Source organism: Primulina eburnea, chromosome 3, assembly GCF_022965805.1.
Source record: "Primulina eburnea isolate SZY01 chromosome 3, ASM2296580v1, whole genome shotgun sequence".
NCBI lineage: Eukaryota > Viridiplantae > Streptophyta > Magnoliopsida > Lamiales > Gesneriaceae > Primulina > Primulina eburnea.
In genome coordinates, this window is record NC_133103.1 from 45,792,704 (window position 1) to 45,814,839 (window position 22,136).

Here is a 22,136-nt window from a genome sequence, read left to right on the forward strand (position 1 = left end):
TACTTGTATATCCACAACATGCGTGGACAGGGATATGATGGTGCTAGCAATATGCGCGGTTCTTGGAATGGATTGCAGGCTCTTTTCTTGAAAGATTGCTCGTGTGCATATTATGTACATTGTTTTGCTCATCGACTTCAACTAGCATTAACTGCAGCTGCTGAAAAAGAGATATCCATTTGGTTATTCTTTTCAAAATTGAATTCCATTTGTAATCTCATCAATGCATCTTCTAAACGGCACGGTGAATTACATTCTGCTCAAAGAATTGAAGTTGCACATATGGTAGCTACTGGTGAACGTGATACAGGTAGAGGATGTAAACAAATTGGAAATTTATTACGCCCAGGAAAGACTCGTTGGAGTTTTAATTTCGACTCACTTTGTAGCATGATTTATATGTATAGCTCTGTGACTACCGTGTTAGAAAATATGGTGAATGATGGAGCTTCTAATTCCATCGTAGTGAAGCTAGTGGTGCATTGATTGCGATGAAGTCTTTTGATTTCATATTCATATTACACTCGATGCATAAGATAATGGGGATGACAAATCTGCTTTGTCGAGCATTGCAAGAGAAATCTCTAGATATTTTAAGTGCAATGGATTATGTTTCAACGACTAAAACTTTGCTTCGTACTTTGAGAGAAGAAGGATTTGATCTCCTACTTAGTCATGTGAAAGAAGTTTGTGTCAAGTATGACATTGAGATGCCTCACATGGAAGCTCGTTATAAATCTGGTACATGCCGTTCTTGTCAACATATTGATTCAATCACAGTTGAGCACCACTATCGATTTGATGTATTTACAGCTGCAATAGATTTTCAAGTTGAAGAGCTTAATAATAGATTCAAGGATGAGGCAGTTGAACTTCTTAAACTTAGTTGTGCTTTTTAAGCTTTTTAATGTTGATCATATCTATCGACTTGCTGAGAAATTCTATTATCTTGATTTTGATTCACAAGATTTGCATCACTTGAGAATGCAATTGGATCACTATAAACTTGATGTTGTTGGCCATGAAAGATTTAAGAATTTATCAACTATTTCTGAATTATGTCGAAGATTATTTGAGACAAATAAGTCAGGAACCTACGATTTGAATGACAGGTGATTTTATATATTTTTATCTACTTCGTTTACTTATTTATCAAATCTGATATATTTATTTAACTGACAGGTTGATTCGTCTTGTTTTAACTCTCCCCGTTTCTACATCAACAACGGAACGAGCATTTTCAGCAATGAAACTTGTTAAAACAGCTCTTCGTAACAAGATGAAAGCAGAGTTTTTCGGAGATTCTATGTTAATCTACATCGAATGAGATTTGGTTGAAAATATTGATAATGATTTATTAATTAATGAGTTTTATTCTAAGAAGAATCGAAGAGCACAACTTCAGTAGTGTTTTAGCTCCATGTTTTTGAAGGTATTAAATATTAAATACTCTTGTTCTATGTTTTCATGAATTCAATGTTTACATATTTTTATTTTGAATTTTTAGTTAATTATTTATTTTATTAAATACATCATGAGACGGAATCAGCCCCAGGTAATTTTGAATCCTGGCTCCGCCCCTGCGTAAAATCATTAAGAATGGGTCTTATGTGAGACCGTCTCACGGATCTTAATCTGTGAGACGGGTCAACCCTACCCATATTCACAATAAAATGTAATACCCTTAGCATAAAATGTAATACTTTTTCATAGATTACCCAAATAGAGACTCGTCTCATAAAATACGATCCGTGAGACCGCCTCACACAAGTTTTTGCCAATCATTAAATACATGTTCAAATATTTTGAATTTTTCAAGTGGGATTTAGCCACATAAAACCTAACGCAAATGAAATGTATCGTGTTTGGACAAAGCCCAAACCCGATTTATAACGTGATAAATAATTAAACACAATCCGAGCGGGTTGACCCGCAAACCAAAATACTGGACCCGAATGTCCACTCCAACTGATCATTTTTTCTAACATCATGATATATCAAAAGCACGAGCAAGTTCGATCCATGATAATATTGTAAGGCTACGTTTGGTTGGAAGGATAGGATAAACTAATGATTAATATGTAAATGATAAAGAAAATGATTGTGGTAGAATTGTAATATATGGTGTAAAATAATATTATGTTTGGTAAGATTTTTAAGTGTAGGATAATTTTGAATTTTTTGATGAAAAGACAAAATTGCCCTTCCCCTTTGCGGCGGCCGGCCGACCGGAAACGGCTGACGGGGGCGGCGGCCGGAAAAATCGGCCGGCGTCGGAAATGGTCGGCGCGGGCGCTCGGTCGGCGGTCCGTCGGCCGGCGGCGGTCGTGGCGGCGGCGACGGCGGCGGTCGGTGGCGGGAAGTGGTGGTGAGTTTGAATATAAGAGAAGGGTAAAATTGAAAAAATATGAGGTATTAAGAGTTGGATAAATAATCCTAGGAGGTGAGGAGGTATTATTTTAACCTACCTAATATAACCTAATCATTCATAGGAGGGATTGACTTGGTTAAATAATCATGCGTACCAAACAGCTGACTAGACAGGATAAAAAAAAATAATCCCGCCTAATCACTCAAACCAAACACTCCCTAAGCATTACAATAGTTACACATATAAAACGTATAATAACACATTCATCATAATTTAACTTAACCAAGTCTCCAAGAAACCACGACACGATACAATTTAATCTCGATCGGTCGGAGGAGGCGGAGTAGATCTCGGGATATATGGCATCAAAGGCGTGCCGTGCTGTATCGGTCCCGGCCTTATGGAGGCGATTGAACTCGGAACGGGATCGATAAGTCCATAGTCATTCAAGTTAACTCGCCCAGTAGATGGAGCCATTTCTTCCTGTAATGAAAAATTTTGTTTAATATATAGCTCATTTTAAATAAAATCCACAAGGAAGATAATTTAAAATCTTGAAGTAATGGTAGAAAATTATCTGCCAAATAATCAATTTTATATATCCGTCCTTCCGAGTTGATGAAGTAAAAGAGAATGACAAATAGCCACAAGTTCACTTATTCTCTTATCAACACCTTTTCGATCGAGCCTTCTACACTTATATCAATATTTTTTCGATCGAGCCTATCACAGAAGGAGTGACTAGTAGTGTTTTGCTGTTTGGTGACTTGTGGTTTTTTGGAGGAATATTTAAGGTTAATTTGGATATATATATATATATATATATATATATATATATATATATATATATATATATATATATAATTTCCTCCTCTCATTTTTTCCTTTTGAATATTAATTCCTCCTCTCTTAGTAATAATTATAATTAATACTAAATAAGTACGAGTGATTGTACCTTAAGTTTTCTGCTTTTTATACTCGAGGCCATCGCATTCTTCACTACGAGCTTTTTGGTTATGGAGGTCGGACCTGCATTAATTAATCACAATTGTTTTTAGCTAAAAATATGGGTTTTGATAATAAATTTTAAATATATAATTTCATATAAAAAAATATCGATTATATAAAAATAATTGAATTTTTAAAATTTTGTATGGGACGACGACAAGCCCTCTTCTGAAGTTTTTTCAGAGTATAGTGGCTCTTTTTTCTCCTATAAATAAAATTATTTTAAAATTAACATAATAAAAATAAAATTATATTCTTAATATTCGTTTATATTAACCATAAATTTAAATTTTTTTTTACAATAGATCGCATGCAAAATGAAGAATAAAATAAAACATGACTCGAATTACAAAATAATTTCGACTCAACTGTCAATGTAGAATCAATGGGAGTTCGGTCAAATATTTCGCCGTAAAATTGAATATTATTGATAATGAAGAAATTACTTTTACCATGAGTACTAGTAGCCGAGGAGGTGCTTCCAAATCCAAGATAAACGCAAGAAGCGGCTGCCCCAATCACCATCAAGAACCAAAACAAGATTCCAAATCCCTTCATTGTTTTGACCCACAGATCGATATTGTACATATATTATGATCCAAGAAACTGCAGAAATTTCCAAGAAAAACCGAAGTATATATAGAGAGATCGAAGAACACAACAGACGAACTAACTGAGTCTTGTTCAAACAGAACAGCTAGCCTTTAATTCGTCATCTTGCTTAAGAGACTCGACCCCATAAAATCCGCAGTGGCGAGAAGGAATAATGGCCGAATGCCCATTCCCGGTTATATATATTTTTATTGATTGATTGATGAAGTATGATAGCAGGAACTGAAAAGATAGAAAAGGGTTTTCATGACATTCAAGTTTTGGTTCAGTTGCTCAGAGGAATGAATGCTGTGCTGCGGAGGCGGTGGAATTCGAGCCCTTTTTCAGGATTCAAATTTATGAGCCTGAAACACTTTCCACTTTGCTATTTGTTTTGTTCGTTTTATATCTGAAAATTTGTGTTTATCGCGTGTTTTTTTTTTTATCATCGTATATATTATAAGTAATTTTCACTCTAACGTCGATCTCATCCAGTAATACACAAACATATACATATGTTAGGTAAAACATGTATGAGTGATAAAAAGTTTTCATCCGTTAATTTGCTGATGCATGTTTGGGTTTATCGAATTGGTTAGATGAGCCGCAAAAGAATGACGTACAGATCTTAACGAGTAATACTGTATCTGCAGGGATAAGACTAACGATAGGAAAATAATAAAACTGGTCTTTAATAGATATAAGACAACACAAGTAGATAGACATGCACTCCTCTAAATTCATGGACTAAACATCCCGAACTATGAGTACCAAAATAAGTGCATTCTGTATTGCCACGAGTATAAAGAAATAAAGTTACGTATCACTAACATCTATAATTTTTGGTCCAGAGGTACTTGATTTTAACAATATATATTATATAAGCTGTTATAATATTTTTTTTAATTAATTTGATTTATATACAAATAAATATGATATCATAATTCTAAAACTTCTGCGATTTGAAACGATTAAATAATAATAATAATAAAAAAAAAGCTCGTATCAAGATACCAAATTTGTTTATATTATAAATATATATTCTTCATAATAAAATAGATTATATAGAGTGGAAAAAAATTTTTTGTGGCTCGTGAGATCGAAGATTTGAACTTTCAAACGTGAAATAATATATATATATACACATACACCATGCTTAAAGAATTTCCAAAATATTTATTCAAGAAGCATTAAATTTTAATACTTATTTTAAAGTTAGGCGGTGAATATAACAAATTTTGTAATGATGAGCCAGCACCAGTGCACCACAATAATATTATAAAATTACAGAGGGGAGGCCATGCATGCAATCAAATTCCAAAGACCAAAGTATTTATTTTATTATTATTAATTAAGCAAAAAACTGTTTTGTACATATATGCTGGAATTCACTGCAATGCACAATTTCGAAATCAGAGCTGCTATATTATTATATTAAATTATTTCAAGAATAGTTCTATTGTGGCACGATCTCACAAATTTTTATCTGTGTGATACATCAACTCTACCGATATTTACAATAAGAAATGATATTATTGACATAAAAAATAATATTTTTTCATGAATGACCTAATAAAATATTTGTATCACAAAATACGACCAGTAAGACCGTCTCACACATATTTTTGTCTTATTTCAAAGTGATAACCGTATTGGGATTTTTTTTCAAAAAAAAAGAATCTGTTATTTTAAGGGCAGCTTACGATTCAGTACATGAATCTTTTCATTTTGTGTTCTAATACCCAATTTTCCAAAATACCCCTCAAACCTATATTTTAATAAAAAATATTTTTTTAAATAATAGTCCATCATGTTTCCATAAAATAAATTAAATCTTATGCATCATTAATCGGAGTGCCACCGGGTTATATCTACCGTATTTTACGAACTGCTCCTCACAGTCCAACCACAAAATCGCAACCGATGGTTACCGACACAGATTATTTTAACAGCACTTGGCACAACTCTAATTCGTTTATTACCTTAGGGTGTACAGTAGAAAATAAAATTTTGAAAATAATACAGGAGAGGGGCTTAGAGCAAAGATCTCTTTATTCAAACACAAACATTTATTATTGCATTGAAACCTCCTGTAGAGGAAGAGAAACTTGTTTAGCTACTTATAGTAGCCAAACTTGAAAAACACATAAACTAGAAAAATAAATATTACAATTTGTTTATTGAAAGAAATGAGGAAAATGTTCGATGATCTTCACTTCTTTCTTCCTGCCTTATTTAGATAAGCTTCTTCGGATTTGAAATTCGGATTCCAAATCATGATAAGCATTTACAGCTTGCACATGGACCATGTAGTGGTTGAGTGGTCCCTTGAGAAGGTCCTTCCATATTCTTGAAATGTCTTTTTTTTAGATTATTAATCTAAAAATCAATTTCTCATCTTCTTTTATCTATCCGTAATACCAGTAGAGATGAGGTTGTAAGAAATCTGCTGAATCTCATTTCCATTTTCTTTGAAATGTTGAACTAACTATCTAAGATCTTCCAGCTGATCTCTATTTTTCTTGATTATTCTCTTTAAAACCTTTAGATATGTGAAATACATTTTCTTTAGGTTTCTTTCTGGGGTGGTTTACTGGTTCTCATTTACCCTTATTTATAGTATGAATTTTGGGTCCAGTTTTCTTGTCCGTTTTTATCAGATTTTCTTTATCTTTAAAGATAGGGAATCCAATGTTCTTTGTCATTTTCTACCGACTATTGGTGGTCCTTGCCTTCCACTCACATGGTGGGTTTTCTTTTGGTTAGTGGGTTGGTCACATGTCTACTTTTAACTTTGTCGGGGAATCTTTGTATCTGCTTGTTCAGTTAATTCAATAGCTTTTTTCATTGATTTTTGAAATGTCTTTCTGTATCCCCGAAGAAATCGTGATTTTGGTCCTTTCCCACTTGGTCTTGTTTCTGCAAGATGATTCTTGTCTGCTCGAGGTTTGAAGCCCTTGCCAAATTCTGGTTCTTTCTGGTTTATGCACTCTGGGCAGATGTTTTTTGACCATCTTCCCACATGTGCCATATTACAGAATTTCCGACGAGTTTTTCTTTACTCCCCGGAAGCTAACTATTCCACAGAAGATTTCTTTTCTTTTCGAATAGCTCTTCTGCAAAACTTGTGGTTTTTCCTGTCATAGTATTTAATAGGAATGATCCGTTTACTGAATTTTGATAAAATTTAAACGAAAACTTGACTTTATTATCTCACGGAGACAGACCCATAAACCCAATACTCTTCTAGTAGAAATGTCGTCTTCAGTTATTGAAGCAACAAGGGGTGTTTCTTCTGATGGAGGATCATTAATATATTTTTGACATTTGAATATGGCCTCCTTAACTTGATAAAATGAAAGGCTTCGCGAGAGAGTTTTCCTGCTGGTTTTGGTGCTGTACTGAAGAAGTATAGCTCCAGAATATCTCCTCTAGACAAATAATCGTTATTTGCCCACGTTTTGTGAACAGGTTCCTGAATCCATTTAGATAGTCCTGAAATTTCTGGAAAGCTGGGTGATGTGGTATAAACTGAGGCAAGGGCCCCGAATTCATACCAGGCTTTGACCTCCTTGGGATATGAATTAGGTTTCATCCATATCCTAAGATATTTTCTTGAAACATCAACCCTATTGGTAGGTGGGTTAATGCCAATTCTTTTTTTTTATTTCTCCCAATTCTGTTGGTAAACCTGAAATGGAGAAATTGCAGCTTCATTAGTACCAACCTTAGTTTTGTCCCTGTCAATATTGGGTCTAAAGTTGATCTCTCCCTCTTCAATTCCCGAGGTTCAGCGTTGACTTGAAGACTCGAGATTAAAATCTGGAGTTTCAATTTTTGTTTTGGACGAATCATCAGAAGATGATCCCGTCTTAACACTTGTGCTAGGGGTACTTGAACCCATGCTCCAGGTATAGAGTCATGTACTCGAAAACTCTCTATTTGGGAAACCAGTGGCTTCTCAATGCCTTGGAGGATAGGCCTTTGCATTACAGACCATAACTGAGTATATGCCTGTAAACATTCTTTGATTCGATCAGAAAAAATTCTCTTATCGGCTTGTTGTAGCCTTCCCGCAACTTCTGCATTCAAAGCCAACTTGTTGAACTCGGTTTGAAGTATTTCAAGGTGTTCCCTTAAATGTCTTTGCATCTTGATGATAGCATCTATGTGCTGTCCATGTCTTGTTAAAAAATCTACAAGAATATTCTCGTGAGATTTAATAATAATTATATCAAAAATATAATTTTGACATAAGGCTTGCCATCTTAATAATCTGGCCTTCTCGGGTTTAGATTCAATTATATTCCTTAAGAAAGCTTTCACCTGTGTGTTATCAACTTTCAAAGTAAATTTCTTTGCAAGTAAAAATAATTGTCATTTTTCAAAAGTCCTTTTTACTGCGTAGAATTCTTTTTCGTTAATATGTCATCTTATGGCTTCTGCATCTGAGAATAATCCACTACAATATCTGCATAGTTGTTCTCCCTCTTGTGTGAGCTTAGTAATAAATGCTTCCCACCAATGATCACTGTCATCAATATATAATACCAGATCATCTTAATCTTAAGAAATAGCCATTTTCGGAAGAATTTTACAAACCACCTTTAAATGTATAAGTCCTTCGGTGTATTCTTTTGTCCATATAAATCTTGCTTCTTTTTTCAATAATGGACTGAACACATTCTTTTGTTTTGCTAGGTTTTTAATAAACATCCCAGAAAAATTAACAATTCCTAGAAAATTTTGAAGTTGTTTCTTTTCTTTTAATTCATTTGGAAAATTTTTCACTTTTTCTACTATATGATCTTGCAAAATTATTCCAGACTCATCGTTTCTATTCCTAGAAATTCGATCTTCCTTGTGGCAAAGACTGCTTTATTTTCTGATAGAACCAGTCATTCTTTTTTACAAATATTCGAGAACAATTCTATATGTTTGACATGTTCTTCCATATTTTTAGACGTTATTAAAACATCATCAATATAGACAAACATAAATTTAAAATAATCTTTAAAAAGATTATCCATCTTTCTTTGAAATATCTGAGGTGAATTAGCCAATCCCATTGGTAATACTTCCCAGATATAATGTCCTTGTGGTGTGGAGAAAGCTATAAATTTCTTGCTTTCTTCATGCATCCGTATTTGATAAAATCCGGACTTACAATCAAATTTAGAAAACATATTGGCATTGCGTATGCAACTAATTTGATGTTCTTTACTAGGTATAAAATACACATCAAACTCCAGAATTTTATTAATCTCTTGATCATTAATAACCAATCTGGGTTTTTCTCGTTTTATTTCACCATGATTTCTTACCAGAAAACCTGGACTGCTATATGGTGACATTCCTGCTTTGATTAAGCCAATGTCCAAATGTTCCTTGATTATAACATGCATATCCTTCTGATCAATTATATTCATTAAGATAGGCTTGTAACGGACAAATTCATACTCTTTGCCATTCTTAATTTTAAGACAAGCTTTGAGTTGATTTCTGTCTCACCATGCCAAGGGATCTTCATTATAATTTTCTTTGATCATCTTCTTGACATCTTTCAGTGATACCTAAGATTCACACTCTACTTCATTCTTATGTAGAGTTATCTTAAGGCATTCTATATATTCTGGTTGGAGTTCTTTATCTGCTCTTAACTGGAGCATTGTTTCTCCAAACCGTCTTGAATCCTTCATTTTTTGGTTCAGAAGTTTTCCTTCATCATCACGCTTGCTGCGAAATTGGATGGGAAATTTTCTGTAAAATGCCTCTCTTAATCGCTGGACTATGATTATATGATCAGAGGGTGTTGTGAACACTAATCGTCTAGTCTTATTTTCTTGAATATAGGACTTGAACATTTGTCGAAAATTATTTCTTAGCAAAATGTCAGCTCCTGTATCATGAAAATAAATTGATGGTGTTTTTACTTTGTACCAAGGTGTTTGTCCAGCACCGTCAATCATTATTTCAGTCATCTTAATCCCTTTGCATAAGATTAAGATTCTTCTTGAAAAATCCCTTCCAACAATCTTTGGTAATTCTTCTTCCAAATTATTCGGAAAAACTCCTCGCTTTGCTGTACAGATTCCAGCACCTGAATCAATATAAGCAGCAAAATATTCTGCCTTATATTGTTCATATAACATTCCTACTGGAATGTATATGGAGAATGTACTTGTGGTCATTGGATTTTCCACATCCTATCCTCTGTCATAAACTCCATTCCATACTCTAGACGTTTCCAAGGTTTGTGTTCCTCGAGAAACTCTAGTCCAAGAATCAGTCGGTCTGATTCTTTCCCTGGAATTCCTTGGATATGGACTTCCAATTCTCCGATATTAATCAGTCCTTGGTAAGTTCCTATCGTAGATTCTTACAAATAGTATATGATATTATAAGGAAATTGATTCCTTTCTTTTGTAATATCAAATACTATTTCTACTTCCTTCCACCATTCTGGACATCTAAGCTTTCCCATTGTAGAAATTTTTTTTAGCTCCTGTTGGGTTTCTATGACAGGCGTTTTCCCCACCTGTAACTTTAAATCTATCTCCTTGAAAAGATAGTCTATTTGATTATAATCTAAGACTTTGATTCCTCTGTAGAATCGGTTTGTCTTGTATTTAGATATCTGTTTTCTGTATTAAAGGAAACTCAATTCTTTCTCGATAAATTGCCTGAGCAAATTTTCCAAATATTTCAGGTATTTCAATGAACTCATTTCTAATAAACAACTATGAATGATGTGTATTAGATAGAGCATATGCAATATGATAGGTAATAGAATATGGTCTATTACCTTCTTTCATCAGTCTTTTTTCCTTGAAATTTTGATGTATTGTCAAGGCTCGGCTAAATCTCGATCTGCCAGGTTGTAGGCTATTCTTGGATAAATTACTCCTACAATCTTTCATGCACAGAGATTTCCTGAGATCGTTCCCAGTACTGAATCTTGAAGGTTCCCCATTCTTTTATCGCATATAGCAATATCAATGGGTGAATCAATTTCTTCTTTGAAATGAGCTTTTATCATGATCTAGATTGCTCCAATATGAATCCAGGACATAGTCCTTGCTACTTCTATCTTGAGTTTTTGTAATTCCTCCTTAATTTCTTCAGAAGGAATTAAATGCATCTCCATTCTATTTCCTGTAAGTTCCATTGGGATTGCCATTTCTCTTCTAGAAACTTTATAGATTAGATGATACTTTCAGTTTCTTAGGCCAAAACTTCCTAAGAGTTTTTCTACCTGTCCTGCAGAAAAACCTTGATATTTCTGTAAACTATGATTTTCTCTCATGATCCTTTGGACCATGTTATGAGATATTGTTGTCTGGCTAAAAAAAACCAGATAAATCCTCACGTGTTTCGTGCCGAAAAATCTCTTGCTCAGCCAGATTCCGATTTTGTTCCATCAGATTCTTCCTGACTTAATGCATCTTCTTCTTCATATATACTTTCATCTGAGGCAATATCCTCGAATCGATATACCTGAATAAGATCTTGGTAATAAATTGTTTCTTCAATATCCAGGGTAGGATCAAAGCGTTTAATATCTCGTTTTTCATTTTCTGGATATTTGGTCGAGATATGACCTCTTGCTCCACATGTCCAACAATTACAATCTTTGAAACTTTCGTTGGCTTGAGTATGAGCTCTTCTGAAAGTTTTCTTCGTAGGTGTTTTTCATGTGCTTCAAGATGTACTCGATGCTTGAGAGGATATCCTACTTCTTGATGGTCCATTTCTTTGTCCATATTTGTAAGATCTGGCTTTTTGTTTAGACCATATTGTTCATGGTTTCCAAGAACTTTTTCCATTTCGAGCATAAGGATGAGTTCTAAAACTTTTCCTCTTATGCTTCTGTGGTTTACTTCCAATAATAGTTGGAAGATCATTTTCCTTACAACATAAAGGAGTACGTTTGTTGATACCCCTGAAACGTTTGTAATTCTTTTGTAATGCTGCCAAATGACATCATTCTGCCAATTTTCCTTTAAGGAAAGAGGCACTTCTTACCAACGTATCTGGATTACTAGGGACGTATTCCATTATGAGCATTTTTCTCCAAAGACTGGGTATTTTGGCGAAGAATAGCTGCATCGCTATATCTTCTTCGACCCCTGAATTCCATCTATATTTAGTAAATAACATAATATATTTATCCACCAATCATGTAATTCAAGACTATACAGAGCTTGAGTATATTTCGTCCTCTTCTCTGTATCTTGACTGTTAAAATAGTCTACTCCTATAAATTGTGTTTTAAATAGGGTAGTCATTTTTCCAACGATCTCACTGAGAGATTCACCAGCTAGGACTGACTCTTTCATTTCTAATGAAGTCATGTCCCAAGCAATTTTCACTTATCTCATAAGACTCATTTCTAAAAGTTTAATAAATCCTTCTTTCTTGAGATCAAGTGTTCCTGCTGCGATTCTCATAGCAGATGTCCATTCATCTATTAGATCTTCTCTATTTTTGAAATCTAATACATCAAGGTTTAGCATAACCCCGTAATGATGTATAGGATCTAAAACAGTTTTCTCATAAGGTGTTTGGTGCAATGGAATTTGATTTCTCCTTGTCCTTATTCCTGTTGGGTGTGATCCTCCACCAATATGGAAATCAGATTGAGATTATCTCATGTTTACATTCTGAGATCCCACACTTTCCCTTGGTGGTTCTTGAGAAGATGACCAAGTTATAGCAGGTATTTCACTTCCTGCTGTATTCATCTTCAGATCTACACACTACAAGACAACGGTGAAAAACCGTTGTCGTAGACATCAAAGACGACGTTGAAAAACTGTTCGTAGGTCTTGTAAAACCGTTGTTAAAGGCACTGTGGTTAAAAGAGTGTGCTCAAAGACAACGGTGAAAAACTGTGGTCGTAGAAGTCTAAATACGACGGTGAAAAACCGTGGTCGTAGTATTGAAAAATCGTTGTAAAACAAAAATTGTGCGACAGTTTTTCTAAACAATTCCGTCGCTAATCGCGACGGTTTTTGATATCCGTCGCATATTAGCGAAGGTTTGTATTATACTTGCCGTCTCTACATAACGACGGTTTGTTTATCATTTTCGTCGCTATTGTTTTCGTAAAAAAAAAAATTACGGTTATAATTTTATAAACCTAACAAAATATAGTAAAAATCTTACTAAATTAATATATTTATAATCTTTAACTTAAAATTTAATTAAGGAAAATCGTGGAAGAAAAAAAAAATTGAGAAGTAAAACTAACTAAGAAATGACTTAGAGGCGTGAATAAACTGACTAAAGAGTCCGATATTTATAGACACTTGTGCGACGGTATATGAATAAACCGTTGCTACTAGCGACTGTTTATGTAAATACCGTCGCTAAAGGAAATCGGCGACGGTGTAAATAAAACCGTCGCTATATTTAGCAATGTAAAAACTGTCGCTAAAGTAAATCGCGACGGTGTACATTAAACCGTCGCAAAATTTAGCGACGAAGGTATTTTGTAAAACCATCGCTAAATATTAACCGTTTTTTTTTAAAAAAATTAGAAAAACTACGACAACGTTTTTTCAAAAACCGTTGTCTTTAACCAAATAAAACACTTAGAAACGACAACGTTTTAAAAAACCGTTGTCATAGTTAAAAAACCATCTGAAAGACAACGGTTTGTAGACAACGGTTTTTGAAAAACGTTGTGTAGCCCAAAATCAAAGACAACGGTTTTTAAAAACCGTTGTCGTAAACACATAAAAGACAACAGTTTTTTAAAAACCGTTGTCTATAAGCGGGGTTTTTTAGGCTACGACAACGGTTTTTGTTAAAACCGTTGTTAAAAGAAAAAACACAACGGTTTTAATAAAAACCGTTGTCGTATCAGTGTTGTTGATTGAAACTTTTCTTGTAGTGACAACTTTAAGATTTGCGAAAGATTCCGCATGCTCTTGTAGATCCTCCAGACCAATCTTTTCTAACGTTGTAATCAGATTAATTTCTTTCCTGAGACAGATTTAATTAGATTGATCATATTTTCTTCTTCATTCAACGATTTTGACACCAATCTGGCCTTCCCTTGTTGATGTAACAAAAGTTCAGTACCAAATGATGGTGGTAACCATCCTCCTGGAGTTCTTTTACTAGAACTTAGTTGTTGTTCTAGCTTTCTGAATTCTTGTTTGAAATCCTTTAATATTTCAAGAAATTTTTCCTGGTTTTCAAGGATTTTTTCAACTCGTTGCGGTACAAAATATAACATATTGCCATAATTTTGTACTGTCTTCTGGATTTCCCTAAGAGCTAAAGAGAGCTTAGAGGAATTTGGTATTATCTCCATAAACTTATTTGTTTGAATCATAAGTTTACTTGAGGGTGCTGAGGCGTCCTTTTCTGCTCCTTATATCTGAAAATAGTTAGATGCTCTTGTGTATATTCCAAAATATTAGAATAATACTTGTAAATTATTTTTCTCGAACCTAAGTTCGGATTCATAATTTTTTCGAAATTTTCCTACTCAAACATTTCGTTTCTTTATAATAATAAATCATGTGTTTGAAATAAATCAACCTAAGGTTCTGTTATCATTTTCGGGGGGCGAGGATATCAATTAAAATCAAATAGGGAATAAGGGAAATTTTGGCATACTAAATATTTTTTCTCTCTCCACATACTAAAACCAAAGTCTTTTTATTTAATGTACTGAATCCTAATTAACTATTATTTTAATTTGAGTTATCTGATTTATAAATTTTGTTATAAAATGAATGGCAGGTAATTATTCGACCTGATTTTTTTATAATAATAATAATAATATCTTTGCCTGAATTACTTGTACATGATAAAGCAAAGAAAGACTCATACAATAAATTATACGGGCAAATTTATCTATTTAAGACCTTATTTTTTATTATCATAAAGTACTGAGTACTTTATTATAAATTTGCTTTAAAAGATGTAGAAATACGTAAAATTAGCTTACAAAAAATATAACTCTATCTATTGACATCTTATATTAAACCTTAAATAAGTTTTAAAAATTAAGATTTTATATTAAACCAGCTGGCATATCCTTTGTAGAAAGGAAACATTCGTCCTATGATGGCATATCCTTCGTACATTTTACATGTTTTTATCGGCAACTTATCGAGTAATCAGGACGAGAATCCCGAAGATTCAGAAGAATACTACTATAACGTAAATTCAAAGTTATCTAGATATACGTAAAACTCTCAAGGATCCGTGTTTGTCAACTTAGTATTATATTTTTCAACTATCAAATTATATTTATCATATTACAAAACATAAAAACTTCTATGAAATAGTCTTACGAATCAATTTTGTGATATGAACCTTCGACTTAATCAACTCATGAAAAAATATTATTTTCATTGCAAATATGTTCGGGTCGACATGTATTATAAATATAGATCTGTGAGACCATCTCATAAGAAACCTATTTATTACAAAAATACTTGATTTTTATTTAATAAAAGATACCATAAAACGTAATTTAGTGAAAGTATTTATTTGTCTTTACCTTGCATGTAAGGACTGATATGAATCTGATCGGATGTTACGAGATAACTATTGAAAAGAAGTTCAAAGAAGCTTCTCAAAGATTCATGACAGGCTATCAAAGCATTACAATCAAGTTTAGGGCCATTATAATATCATTGTGGTGTTGAAGGACCAAGGAAAGAGCCTGCAGGCCGAAGCAGGCGCGCCTCAGTAGTCAGAAAAAGTTTCTCTACCCGAGCTTGCCCCAGCAGGGAAAAGGAGCTGCCCCAGCATGCTCCCTACGCACCTTGGCCCCTAGCAGTCATTTTGGTGCTCCCCAGCACGTCTTGCACGCCCAGCAGGGATTCCTGCGCGCACAGAACGTTCCCCTCGATAAGAACTGTTAGTCGAAAGTCGAAATATGTACGCACAAACTGAAAGGTACAAAGAAAACTGAAGTAGTATTGCACTAAACAAAACAGCAGGACAGTGCAAAAATAAATCAAACCGAGGCCTGTATGAAATACAGTGTCCTTAAAACAGATTCGTCCCCTCCGGTGTGTGCTGCGAGGATGAACGTGGACGTCTGTTTCCCAGGATACAACGGAAAACCAGTAGTACCGTAGCACAAGGCACCACCACGGTGAATTGAAAAAGTACCTGAACTTTATCACGAGAGTAGAACAACAACAGAGGAACAGCAGCTGGTAGGAGCAGCAGCAGCTGAGACAACAGAACAAACGAAGCTTCGAAAATTTTTGGGAGTGCAGAGAGTGTGTTGGATTATATGAATGACTTGATGTTGCACCTACATATAGGCATTCATGTGGACGGTTACGGCTGGCCATTCGAAAGGCCATAGGTCAGCAGCTGGAACACCAAAAGTCAGCAGTTACAACACCAAGGGTCATTTCAGTTTCGAGTCAGCTGAAGCACCAAAGGTCATTTCAGTTGGAACACCAACTGAAACACCAGTTGGAAGACCAACTGAACCACCAGCTGAACCACCGGTTGGAATGCCAGCTGAATCTGTTCCACAACGCCAACTGAACCGCCAGCTGGACCACCGGTTGGAATGCCAGCTGAAACTGTTCCACAATATAATTTTCCGAAAAATAAAATTAGCAAAAGCCAGGTGAGCCTCGGTGGGAAATTTTGCCTTGATCGGTCCGACATTCGACGCGCCCAGGTCGCGCACGTACGCCTGCACACAAGTCAAGCCTTTTTCCACTGCAAATCGGGCCCATGATTTGCAACCCCCCCTGCGCCTGTGCGCGCGAGAGAGAGCCTCTTGACCAATCATTGTTACACCACCATAAAGTGCAACTCAATATAAGCTCACCAATGCTATGTTCATTTTCCAATGTGGGATTTTTCCCACTTGCCATTTATTAGACCTTACTTGCTTATCTAATTTCCCATTCAAAGATCAAGCCCAAAGCCCAATAAGCCTCTAAGTCCAACAATCCCCCACATGAATGGAAATTGAAAGATATTCAACGATTTTCGTGATAAAGTTCAACAGTTGAATCTTGCATAGGATAGGTAGGTGTTACCCTTTGAACCTTCCCTTGTGAAAGCATAATAATTCACTGGTTGACAGTAGACATGATGTCTTTGAACTGTACAGCCGTTTGTGTGAGTTAATATATACTTCACACAAGACTCTTCCTAATACAATTCAGTTCTCATGATTGTGTTCGTTTTGGCCATGAACACACTCCTGGTTCTGCAAGAGGGTCTAGAATTGAGCCCTGCAATTCCTTCGAAGCGGCCCCACTTCTCTCTCACATAAGTGATTCTATATTGTTCCTTATCAGAATCATTAAAAGCCGTAAGCTTATCCTCAACATTCACTGTTTCATAATAGGAATGGATTAGGGATAACCCCCCACAGTGATTCCCCAAATTAATGCGATTAGGTTGTCCCATTGAACCTAGTTCTTGGGATCTCCAGTCAGCGTAGGTTGGGTTTTCCTTCACACCAATTTATTCTATAGGCTTGAGCCCCATTCCCCTTGACATTTTCGCAACTAACTCTCGGTTTAACCCTTTGGTTAGCGGATCCGCTATATTATCCTTTGACTTTACGTAGTCAACAGAGATAACTCCAGTTGAGAGTAGTTGTCTAATGGTATTATGTCTACGACGTATATGCCTAGACTTACCATTATACATATTATTTTGTGCCCTACCAATCGCAGATTGGCTGTCACAATGTATGCATATAGCCGGCTACTGGTTTTTCCCATCCTGGAACATCTTCTAAAAATTGACGCAGCCATTCAGCCTCTTCACCACACTTGTCAAGAGCTATAAACTCAGATTCCATCGTGGATCTGGCTATTACAATTTGTTTAGAAGATTTCAACGCAATTGCTGCACCTCCTAAAGGGAATACAAATCCACTTGTAGATTTTGAGTCTTTCATATCAGATATCCAATTTGCATCACTGTATCCTTCGATAACAGCGGGATATCTGGTATAGTGCAGCCCATGATCACGAGTGTACCTTAAGTATCTTAGCAATCTGATAATTGCTTTCCAGTGTTCAACTCCTGGATTACTCGTGAATCTACTCAATTTATTTACTGCATAGGCTATGTCTGGTCTAGTACAACTCATTAAGTACATCAGACTTCCAATGACTCGAGAGTATTCTAATTGAGACATACTCTCCCCTCAATTCTTTGATAGATGCTGACTGGTATCTATCGGGGTTCTAGCCAATGCAGAGTCATCGTTATTGAATTTCTCAAGTATTTTGTCAACATAATGTGACTGACTTAGGACTAGCCCTTCTGATGTTCTATGGATTTTAATTCCAAGAATTACATCGGCTAAGCCCAATCTTTCATGTCAAATCTTGAGTTCAATAACTTCTTGGTGGATTTGATCATCTTATCATTACTACCAATGATAAGTATGCCATCTACGTAAAGACATAAAATGACATATCCACATTCAGTGTTCTTTATGTATACACATTTGTCACATTCACTGAATTTAAATCCACTTTCCATCATGGCCTTATCAAATTTTTCGTGCCATTGCTTTGGTGCTTGTTTTAAGCCATACAGAGACTTCACCAATTTACATACCTTATTTTCTTGCCCAGTCGCAGAAAATCCCTCAGGTTGTTCCATGTAAATTTCCTCTTCTAAATCTCCATTTAGAAAAGTAGTCTTTACGTCCATTTGGTGTACTTCAAGATTCCGCAAAGCGGAAATCGCAAGTATCACACGAATAGAGGTTATTCTCGATACAGGAGAATATGTATCAAAGTAATCAAGCCCTTCACGTTGATGGTAACCTTTAATTACCAATCTGGCTTTATACTTATCTATTGTTCCATCTGATTTCATTTTTCTTTTGAAAACCCATTTACAGCCTAGTGGTTTGCTTCCTGGAGGAAGATTTACTAATTACCACGTATGGTTTTGTAAAATGGATTCCATTTCGGAATTGATAGCCTCTTTCCATAGAGGTCCCTCAGATGAACTAATTGCTTCCTTGAAGCTTTGAGGTTCACTTTCCATCATGAAAGTGATGAAATCCGGACTAAAGGATTTCTCAATCATAGCTCTCTTGCTACGTCTAGGTTCAATGTCTTGATCAAGTTCTTGTTCTTCATCAATTGTTTCATACAATCTTTTGGATGAACTTGGTTCTTCCTTAGATTTATATGGAAACATGTGTTCAAAGAACGAAGCATTTCTTGATTCTATTATCGTATTCTTGTGAATATCAGGTATTTGAGATTCAAGTACAAGAAAACGATACGCACTACTGTTTTGAGCATATCCAATGAAAATGCAATCCACAGTTTTTGGTCCTATCTTTACTTTCTTTGGAGTGGGTACTGCTACCTTGGAAAGACACCCCCACACTCGCAAGTATTGGTAGGAAGGACTTCTACCTTTCCATAACTCATATGGACTTTTATCTTGCTTCTTTCGGGGCACCTTATTTAAAAGGTAATTTGCTGTTAGAACAGCTTCCCCCCACAAATTCTGTGGTAAACCAGAACTTAATAGCAAAGCATTCATCATTTCTTTCAAAGTGCGATTCTTTCTCTCTGCAATGCCATTTTGCTGAGGAGAATAAGGTGCAGTTCTTTCGTGTTTGATACCGTGTTGAGCACAAAACTCAGCAAATGGTGATTCATATTCACCTCCACGATCACTTCTTAGCACCTTAATTTTCTTGCTAAGTTGATTTTCAACTTCACTCTTGTATTGGACAAATTTGTCAATAGCTTCATCCTTACTTTTGAGGAGATACACATAACAAAATTTTGTGCTATCGTCAACAAAAGTAATGAAGTATTTATTTCCACCACGAGTTTGTACACCTTTTAAATCACATACATCACTGTGAATTAAATCAAGCGGTTCACTATTTCTTTCAATAGTTCGAAAAGATGATCTTGTTAGTTTTGCCTCAACACACGTTTAACATTTGTGTTGTTTATCAATTTGGAATGCAGGAATGCTTTTCATGTTTATTAATCTACGAATTGTATCGTAATTAACCTGTCCAAGTCTACCATGCCATAAACAAGAAGACTCAAGCAAGTAAGCAAAAGTGTTAACTTTGGTGATCATGGGCTTAATAGCCATTACATTCAGTTTGAACAAACTGTTACAAACATAACCTTTGCCTACAAACATTCCACTCTTAGACAAAACTACCTTATCTGACTCGAAGACAATGCGAAAACCATGCTTGTTAAGAAGCGACCCGGACACCAAGTTCTTGCGAATGTCCGGTACATACAACACATTGTTCAAAGTCAGTTCTTTTCCCGATGTCATCTTTAGGACAACTTTTCATTGACCCTTGATTTCAGAAGTGGCGGAATTTCCCATGAACAGCTTTTCCCCATTCACAGATTCCTCAAGAGTTGCAAACATCTCTTTATCCGAGCAAACATGGCGAGTGGCACCCGTGTCGATCCACCACTCCCTTGGATTAGAGCCCACAAGATTAACCTCTGATATTACGGCACAGAGATTCATATTCGAAACCTCTTGAGATATGTTCTCGACTACATTCACCTCGCGGTTTCTCCTTGGCTTCTTACAATCAGATGCCTTGTGACCCATGCCATCACAATTATAGCACTTTCCCGAGAACTTCTTCTTTGAAACGCCTCCTTTGGGTCTCATATTCAACTTTCTGTTGGATGAGGAGTAGGTTCTCTTTTTCGAGCTCTGACCATGCTCGACAACATTTGCCTTAGCCGCAACAGGAGAGAACAATCGCCTTTCGGAACCCTTGTTGTCTTCCTCAATACGAAGTCGAACAATGAGCTCTTCAACATTCATCTCCTTTCATTTGTGCTTCAAGTAATTCTTGAAATCCTTCCAAGCTGGTGGTAGTTTCTCAAGAATAGCAGCCACTTGGAATGATTCACTCAAAGTCATCCCCTCACCGTGAATCTCGTGAAGAATCACTTGGAGTTCTTGAACTTGACTGATAACCGGCTTTGAATCCACCATTTTAAAGTCCAGAAAGCGACCAACAAGAAATTTCTTGGCCCCGGCATCCTCGGTTTTGTACTTTCTGTCAAGGGATTCCCACAGCTCTTTAGCCGTTTTCTTTTCGCAAAACACATTGTAGAGCGAATCTGCCAATCCGTTTAGTACATAGTTTCGGCACAAGAAATCAGAATGATTCCATGCCTCAACCGCACTAACTGATTATACATCTCCCTCACCCTCGTTGAGTTTAGGAGCATCCTCAGTGAGGAATCTAGCCAGATTCAGCATCGTCAAGTAAAACAGCATCTTCTGCTGCCACCTTTTGAAGTCCACACCAGTAAACTTCTCGGGTTTTTCACCGTGACTTGCTGGAACAGCAACTGCAGCAGCACATGGGGTACCATGAGGGACAACTTGAGGAGGGACAACTGAAACAGTTTCCCTTTGCACATTAGTTTCAGTAGCCATATCTGAAACAAAGCTCGTAATAAGTAATCTGTTTTAAGATTGTTAGTCAAAGTCGAAATATGTACGCGTAAACTGAAAGGTACAAAGAAAACTGAAGTAGTATTGCACTAAACAAAACAGCAGGACAGTGCAAAAATAAATCAAACCGAGGCCTGTATGAAATACAGTGTCCTTAAAACAGATTCGTCCCCTCCGGTGTGTGCTGCGAGGATGAACGTGGACGTCTGTTTCCCAGGATACAACGGAAAACCAGTAGTACCGTAGCACAAGGCACCACCACGGCGAATTGAAAAAGTACCTGAACTTTATCACGAGAGTAGAACAACAACAGAGGAACAGCAGCTGGTAGGAGCAACAGCAGCCGAGACAACAGAACAAACGAAGCTTCGAAAATTTTTGGGAGTGCAGAGAGTGTGTTGGATTATATGAATGACTTGAGGCTGCACCTACATATAGGCATTCATGTGGACGGTTACGGCTGGCCATTCGAAAGGCCAAAGGTCAGCAGCTGGAACACCAAAAGTCAGCAGTTACAACACCAAGGGTCATTTCAGTTTCGAGTCAGCTGAAGCACCAAAGGTCATTTCAGTTGGAACACCAACTGAAACACCAGTTGGAAGACCAACTGAACCACCAGCTGAACCACCGGTTGGAATGCCAGCTGAAACTGTTCCACAACGCCAACTGAACCGCCAGCTGGACCACCGGTTGGAATGCCAGCTGAAAC

General features: G+C 36.0%; 2 protein-coding genes across 2 annotated transcripts; both read right to left on the reverse strand.

The window, feature by feature from the left end:
• Positions 1–2,352: 2,352 nt before the first annotated feature.
• Positions 2,353–4,360, reverse strand: LOC140828507 (uncharacterized). Its single transcript, XM_073191446.1, has 3 exons — positions 3,832–4,360; positions 3,327–3,400; positions 2,353–2,854 (listed from the first exon to the last, which is right to left on the reverse strand). The coding sequence occupies exons 1-3, from the start codon at positions 3,965–3,967 to the stop codon at positions 2,687–2,689; spliced, it is 378 nt and encodes a 125-aa protein (XP_073047547.1). The 5' UTR covers positions 3,968–4,360; the 3' UTR covers positions 2,353–2,686.
• A 13,306-nt stretch (positions 4,361–17,666) lies between these two features.
• Positions 17,667–18,128, reverse strand: LOC140827386 (secreted RxLR effector protein 161-like). Its single transcript, XM_073190048.1, has one exon. The coding sequence runs from the start codon at positions 18,126–18,128 to the stop codon at positions 17,667–17,669; it is 462 nt and encodes a 153-aa protein (XP_073046149.1).
• Positions 18,129–22,136: the final 4,008 nt, after the last annotated feature.

Coding starts and splice junctions, on each gene's coding strand:
- LOC140828507 (XM_073191446.1), bottom strand. CDS start 3,967: ATGTACAATATCGATCTGTGGGTCAAAACAATGAAGGGATTTGGAATC. Junction 3,401..3,831: donor CTCGGCTACTAGTACTCATG/GTAAAAGTAATT, acceptor TAATTAATGCAG/GTCCGACCTCCATAACCAAA. Junction 2,855..3,326: donor TAAAAAGCAGAAAACTTAAG/GTACAATCACTC, acceptor TTTTCATTACAG/GAAGAAATGGCTCCATCTAC.
- LOC140827386 (XM_073190048.1), bottom strand. CDS start 18,128: ATGTCTCAATTAGAATACTCTCGAGTCATTGGAAGTCTGATGTACTTA.